Source organism: Glycine max, chromosome 9 (assembly GCF_000004515.6).
Source record: "Glycine max cultivar Williams 82 chromosome 9, Glycine_max_v4.0, whole genome shotgun sequence".
Classification (NCBI taxonomy): domain Eukaryota; kingdom Viridiplantae; phylum Streptophyta; class Magnoliopsida; order Fabales; family Fabaceae; genus Glycine; species Glycine max.
This window is the reverse complement of record NC_038245.2, coordinates 11,498,941-11,506,855: the sequence shown is the minus strand read 5'-3', so window position 1 is coordinate 11,506,855 and position 7,915 is coordinate 11,498,941. Positions and strand designations below refer to the sequence as shown.

Genomic DNA, 7,915 nt, shown 5'->3' with positions numbered 1-7,915 from the left:
TTCTCTCTCTTTTTTTTTTTGGTACATTAGAAAAGGAAAAGAAAGAAAGAAAATTAACTAGCTGACCCTAAGTATCTGTGGAATTCATCATTCCTAAGTGTATGTTGGATTTAAGATGTGAGTGTGTTTGGTAAGAGACTAAAATTTATGAAAAATTTTAAAAAAAATTGAATGTTACTAAACAAAACTTTCACTTCAAAATGAGATAAATTAGAATAAAATTGAACATGTAAGAGAGAGGAGATATCAGAATTTTTTTCCTTCATATATTCTCATCTTGCACTCCTCCATTTATTAGTTTTATAATCTTGGTGCTTGGCAGTGAACTCACTAGCCACTTCATCCTTTTATTTATTTATTTATTTGTTAATTAATTATCTACCAACACATGATTATTCATATACCTTAATGGTTAATTCTTCACGGTTAATAAAAAATTAATGGGTTGGCATAATTAATTATGTTTTAATTATATGTTTTTTCCTATAAAAAATCTCAAGTAATTTTTTTAAGAAAGATTAAATTAATAAGAAATAAAAAAAATAATACACAACTTTATTTATTTTTCTTTTATTATATGATTTAATTATTTTAATTCAATTATTTCAATGTGATTGTTTTTTTATCTCTGACAAACTAACTGTGGACTCTCATCTCATCTTCAGTTAGTCTCTTTTCATTTTTTTTCCTCTCTTACTCTTTCATCCCAATTCATCTCTTTCCACAAAACAAACATAACCTAAAACATATCCTGTTTACATCTTCATCCTCCTCCGAACTCCACCTTGCGGTGTGAGTGTTGACTGAATAGAATAGAGCGTTTCAAAAGTGTTTTTCAAGCGGGATTTCTAGGACGACAAAAAATGGTGTCTTCAACGTAACGGTGGTTTGGTTTGTGATGCCTTCAAACCCCAATTGCGAAAAACTTGATTATGAAAATATTTGCTTCAACAGCGAATCAACTCTACTTCGCTGTCCGAAACTTGATTATGGTTTACGCCTCTTTCACTTTCTAAAATGTATAACAGAACTACAAATCTATGCTCTATATTTAGACTTTCATTTTCAAGGTCAAAACTAATGCACACAGCAACAACAAGCATCTGCAACAATAATAATGTTATGGCAAAACCAGAGACCCTAGATTCTCTCACAACCCAGTTGGAATCTTTGTTCCGGGCTTGTTCGGATGCTTCCATGGTTCAGCAAGCTAGGCAGGTTCACACTCAGGTCATTGTTGGCGGCATGGGTGATGTTTGTGCTCCGAGTTCAAGGGTTTTGGGGCTGTATGTTCTTTGTGGTAGGTTTAGGGATGCTGGGAACTTGTTTTTCGAGCTCGAATTGCGCTATGCTCTTCCTTGGAATTGGATGATAAGAGGGCTTTACATGTTGGGGTGGTTTGATTTTGCCTTGTTGTTTTACTTCAAGATGTTGGGTAGTAATGTTTCACCTGACAAATACACGTTCCCTTATGTGATTAAAGCCTGCGGTGGTTTGAATAATGTGCCATTGTGTATGGTGGTTCATGATACGGCTCGGTCCTTGGGGTTTCACGTGGACTTGTTTGCTGGTAGTGCTTTGATCAAGTTGTATGCTGATAATGGCTATATTCGTGACGCCAGGCGGGTGTTTGATGAATTGCCTCTGAGAGACACCATTTTGTGGAATGTCATGCTCCGTGGTTATGTGAAAAGCGGAGATTTTGACAATGCGATAGGGACTTTTTGTGAAATGAGGACCTCTTATAGTATGGTTAATTCGGTGACGTATACTTGTATTTTGTCTATATGTGCTACGAGAGGGAATTTTTGTGCTGGTACTCAGCTTCACGGTCTTGTTATTGGTAGTGGGTTCGAGTTTGATCCACAGGTAGCAAACACACTAGTTGCCATGTATTCAAAATGTGGGAACCTTTTATATGCCCGGAAGTTATTTAATACAATGCCACAAACTGATACGGTGACTTGGAATGGGTTGATTGCTGGATATGTACAAAATGGATTTACAGATGAGGCTGCACCTTTATTTAATGCTATGATCTCTGCTGGTGTCAAACCAGATTCGGTCACTTTTGCAAGTTTCCTTCCTTCTATCCTCGAATCTGGGAGTCTCAGACATTGTAAGGAAGTTCATAGTTACATAGTGCGACATAGGGTGCCTTTTGATGTCTATTTGAAGAGTGCTCTTATTGACGTATACTTCAAGGGTGGAGATGTGGAGATGGCACGCAAGATTTTCCAGCAGAATATTTTGGTTGATGTTGCAGTTTGCACAGCTATGATCTCGGGTTATGTACTTCATGGACTGAATATCGATGCTATAAACACTTTTAGGTGGTTAATTCAAGAGGGAATGGTGACTAATTCCCTAACCATGGCTAGTGTTTTGCCAGCTTGTGCTGCTGTGGCTGCTCTGAAACCAGGGAAGGAGTTGCATTGTCATATTCTAAAGAAACGATTGGAGAATATAGTTAATGTGGGATCTGCCATCACAGATATGTATGCAAAATGTGGAAGACTGGATCTTGCTTATGAATTTTTCAGAAGAATGTCTGATAGAGATAGTGTTTGTTGGAACTCAATGATTTCAAGCTTCTCACAGAATGGAAAACCAGAAATTGCCATTGATCTTTTTCGTCAAATGGGAATGAGTGGAGCCAAGTTTGATTCTGTGAGCCTATCATCTGCTCTCTCTGCTGCCGCAAATTTACCAGCACTATATTATGGTAAAGAGATGCATGGCTATGTGATTAGAAATGCATTTAGTTCTGACACTTTTGTTGCAAGTACACTGATAGATATGTATTCTAAATGTGGAAATCTAGCTTTGGCTTGGTGTGTGTTTAATCTGATGGATGGGAAGAATGAAGTTTCATGGAACAGCATCATTGCTGCCTATGGAAACCATGGTTGCCCTAGAGAATGCCTTGACCTATACCATGAGATGTTAAGAGCAGGGATTCACCCTGATCATGTTACATTTCTTGTTATAATATCAGCTTGTGGCCATGCGGGCTTAGTTGATGAAGGCATACACTACTTTCATTGCATGACTAGAGAATACGGGATCGGTGCTAGGATGGAGCACTATGCATGCATGGTAGATTTGTATGGTCGTGCTGGTCGTGTGCATGAAGCATTTGATACCATAAAGAGCATGCCATTTACTCCAGATGCAGGTGTTTGGGGGACATTGCTGGGAGCTTGTCGGCTCCATGGCAATGTTGAGTTGGCTAAACTAGCTTCAAGACATCTTCTTGAATTGGACCCAAAAAATTCTGGATACTATGTATTGCTTTCAAATGTACATGCTGATGCTGGCGAATGGGCGAGTGTTCTTAAGGTAAGAAGTTTAATGAAGGAAAAAGGAGTCCAGAAGATACCTGGATACAGCTGGATTGATGTTAATGGTGGAACCCATATGTTTTCTGCTGCTGACGGAAACCACCCAGAATCTGTTGAGATCTATTTGATTCTGAAGAGTCTCCTTCTTGAGTTAAGAAAGCAGGGTTATGTTCCTCAACCTTATCTTCCACTTCACCCACAAATCATGGGCAAGAATTGAGTGAAGAACAATTGATTTCTTTCTTATTCTCAGCAACAGTCATATCAAATACTTCTTGATGCAACTCCTATCATTGTGAGATAACTTCTATAAAAACTTATGGGTATTCTTTAAGTTGGGATTGTTCTTTATCATATGAATTTTTTAGCACTTATATATAATTCAAGGTTATAGTTTCAATAATATCATTTAAATTTGGTATTTACTTGAGAAGCTGCTGTTTATGGTGACGATTTTTAACCTATTTTGTACGCAGAGGTTGTCAAATCTTTGAATTCATGACAATTTTAATTGCAATCTCTGTCAAGAAGTTGCTCGGGCATGTGTTAATACAGGAGCTCTTGATTTTGGTTTGTGCACTTTACTGGTGTCTCCACTTGTGTCTTTTCATTTGTGAAACTTAAAAAGATATGAGATATTGAGGCTATGTGGATAAAATGTGTATGCAGGAAAGAAGGTTTTGTGGAAGCATAATGTCTATGGACTGAGCCCAAATATTGCATCTGCACACCATTTACTGGTACTGTTTACATGTTAATGTTCTAAGTTCTTTGATTCTGTCCCTGTTTTCCAATTGGTAAGTTACTGTCAATTTGCTGCAGTTGTATGCTAAGAACCACAATGATACTAAACTGTTGGTGGAAATAATGAAACTTCTGAAGAAGAATGATTCACCATTATTTAAATTTGAATTACATTAAAAAAGAATATAGTATTAGGATAGATTTAAATTTGAATTAACTTGCATACAAATTTATATGCCCTGCATTTATAGTGCTTAATGCTGACTGATGAAACAATTGGTTCTTCTTACTTGTTAACAACTTAAGATATTTAATTTAAACATAATTACAAAGGAATATGACTCAACTCATATGTAGTTTTGGTATAGTGTTTCTTAATACCTTGAGCTATCAAATCTTTTGCTATGTGGATCTTGTGTTTTGGGGCAGGTATTTATTAGTTCAGAAGTAGTAACTAGTCATTTAGTAGATATAATTATTCTTAGGTGCTGCCTGGCAGACTCATTTCAAATCCTATCTTGTTGTCAAGGCTGGTGTAAAACTACGACAAACCTCATTTGAGACATGAATGGAATTTCTCAGTTTTCGAAGTGCTGGATTGATTAGTAATTAGCAGCAGTGAGGGGTGAGGGAGGCGAACTCAAGCATAAAATAGAATAGAAACAAGGGAACTAAAATAGGAAAATCACTCGAACACAAGAGTAGACTTTTACTCCATCATTCAATGTGCTAAGGGTCCTATTCTAGACTTAATAATTTTACTTACAGTTTAATTGGAATTTACACGGAGGAGGGGCTTGAGCTGGTGTAAAACTACGACAAACCTCATTTGAGACATGAATGGAATTTCTCAGTTTTCAAAGTGCTGGATTGATTAGTAATTAGCAGCAGTGAGAAGTGAGGGAGGCGAACTCAAGCATAGAATAGAATAGAAACAAGGGAACTAAAACAGGAAAATCACTCGAACACAAGAGTAGATTTTTACTCCATCATTCAATGTGCTAAGGGTCCTATTTTTGACTTAATAATTTTACTTGCAGTTTAATTGGAATTTACACGGAGGAGGGGCTTAAGCTGATTAAGAGTGATTGATTATTTTACTCCTTTTATTGGTTTTTGTAACAGTAATTTCTTGATATCTTCAGTCTTAAAAATGGAGGATCCTTTGTATGTTTGCCAGCATACCACACACACACACATCTTCTAAAATTTTGAACATATTTGCTTTGGTACTCAGATTTTTGCAGCAGAGGACCTGAGCCAATGTTATATTCATCAAATGGCAAAGCTTGGGCAATTTGCTATCCAAGGATATAGCTTTTGAACCCTTTTACTGTTTCTAAGTAGTAGCTTTTCCACGCTTTCACGTATTTATAAGCTCAACTACTTAGTTTTCAGTACTGCCTGATTTGGTTTGTGCTGAATGTCTAAATATGCATTGGTTCCATCTGCATCCCCTTGTAAATAATGATTGCATTTGTGCATTATTATGCAACTATATACTAATTCTTACATCCTAAATTTTATGCAAACACACTGTCAAAAATTAAAATGGCTGATCATGATGACCTTTTAGCTTCAGAGATGGCTGAGCGTTCGACCCCTCCAACTGCTGTCTCCAACACTGCTAATGTGTTACCACCTTGCACTCGAGGTCGTAGAAATCAGTCTCGTGTTTGGACTGTTAGTATAGTTATTTTTGCTGTGTGCTTAAGGTCATTGTTTCTTTAGGGGTATTTCTTAATTGATATACTGAGTGTTTGTACCATTCTCTTGACTAGTAAGAATTTGATTACAACATTCTTATAGTCTGGATGCATTCCCTATAGTTATTAGGTGGGAAGGAACCGTATCATGGTTAGATTTATATATGACAGGCGTGTTACAACTATGTAGTAGTTCCGTCGTGCCTGCACTATAACGTAACTCTGTCTCAATTGCCCTGCTTTAAGAGTCCCTGCTGTTAAGTATCAATTTTTCTTTTCAAGGGTTTATTTCTTTTCTTGTATTGGAGATCAGATTATATAGCTATAAAGTATACACCATGAACTTTATTAAACTGGTCGATCTTAACATTCTAGTGAAACACATTCTAGTGTTTTATTAACATAAAAAATTCGGTTTAAAATTGATTTGCAAAGAACCAATATTCTAGTGTTTATTAACATAAAAAATCCGGTTTTAATAATATCCAAACTGCTTTCAAAAATCCATATCTATTTAAATGGTTTGGATTTAAAATCCAAACCATTTAAACGGATATGATTTGGATATGGATTTGGATAAAAAAATCCAATCCATGCCAACCCGTAGGTTCATGGTTCAGTGGTCAAATACATTAACCTATTAATCTGGCTATTATTGGAGGCTTAGGTGGATTAGTCCATTCCAAGTAATTACTATTATCACAGGTTGAATGACACAATCAAGCAAACAAAGGGTCTGAAAGGGATTGTAGGCCAACAAATAGGAAAGTGAAAATTTTTGGAAAAAGGTAACTAACGCGGTAACCTTTCTGGTCCAGTTTTTATTTAGATCACAGGTTATGACTAATGATACTCTATATTAGTAACTTCAATGGTTTCCATCAGCTTCTTAATGTTATTGTTGTCAAAATAGAATAGCAGGAGTTCTATTTCTATATAAGAAGAAAATTTTTAAAAATGACTGGAGTTACTTAAAAGCATGAAGGTGTGGTAGAGGTGCTATAAAAATGTGGCGTCAAACTATCTTTTTTTTTTTTTTTTTAATGTTGGTGGCCTCAACTTTGAATTCTCCTTGCTGTATATCTATTAATTCGATGCTTGTAAGTTAATGGCATTTTCCATGATACTGACAGAAAGAACAAATTGTTGAAACACTGATGCACATGGATCCTTGAAGACAGGTTTGTTGAATGCAAAGCATACTAGCACTCCTATGAATCCTAATATCAAATTTCAACCAGAACAGGGACAGCCTCTGTCAAACCCAGGAAAATACAGAAGATTGGTCAGAAAAATAAATTACCTTGTTGTCACTCATTGAGACATCTCTCGCAGTCAGTGAAGTTAGTTAGCTTTTAAACTCTCAATGTAAGGACCATTTGGATGCTATGATCCATATCCAAAATGTATTGAAGGAGCTATACGAAAAGGTTCACTATAAAGAGCATACTTTCATATGTTGATTAAGTAGACCTGAAAAAATAAGGGGAAAATGAACATTATTGTTTTTTAGGCTAAATATCACTTTTGGTTCATTATGGTTTAATGTTGTTTCACTTTTATATATTAAGTTCTAAAAGTTTTATTTTGGTTCTTTTATGTTTTTAAAATTTTTATTTTGATTCTTTATGTTTTAGAAAGTTTCATTTTGGTACTTTAAGTTTTAAAAGTTTTATTTTAATCCTTTATGTTTTTAGAAGTTTTATTTTGGTCTTTTCTTCTAATTCTGTTAGCAAAGGTTAGTGTTATGTTAAATGTTAAAATAATTAATCTAAAATAGTTGCGGATAAAAATTGCTACTATCTTTAAAATGCATTCAATAACACCTACTTTCACAACCTTTGTCATCTTATGCAAATTCCATAGCCTCCACAATAGAACACTAAAGCCATTGTCCATTTAGATTCTCAACCTCCACAACACTACATCCATCATCAACAAAGAACTATTTGCAACCTCCATCTACCAAACAACGCCATTGTGTCACCTTTTTAGCCACACTGTGATCCAACACCAACATAGATAAAAAAAAACGTTGGGTTTTGACGGTAATGAGAAACTTTAGATATGATGTTGTGTTGGTGATTTTGGGTCTTGCTTTTGGGTCTTGGTTTTTTTTTA

At 35.5% G+C, this 7,915-nt stretch overlaps 1 protein-coding gene across 1 annotated transcript; it reads left to right on the top strand.

Annotated features, from left to right (window-relative positions):
- The first annotated feature begins 648 nt into the window (after positions 1-648).
- On the top strand, positions 649-7,215 carry LOC100806592 (pentatricopeptide repeat-containing protein At4g21300). The gene is made up of 3 exons (XM_006587056.3): positions 649-3,639; positions 3,821-3,914; positions 4,014-7,215. The coding sequence occupies exon 1, from the start codon at positions 1,018-1,020 to the stop codon at positions 3,562-3,564; it is 2,547 nt and encodes an 848-aa protein (XP_006587119.1). The 5' UTR covers positions 649-1,017; the 3' UTR covers positions 3,565-3,639; positions 3,821-3,914; positions 4,014-7,215.
- Positions 7,216-7,915: the final 700 nt, after the last annotated feature.

Bases quoted from the DNA above. Each gene is read 5' to 3' on its own strand.
- LOC100806592 (XM_006587056.3), top strand. From the start codon at position 1,018: ATGTATAACAGAACTACAAATCTATGCTCTATATTTAGACTTTCATTT.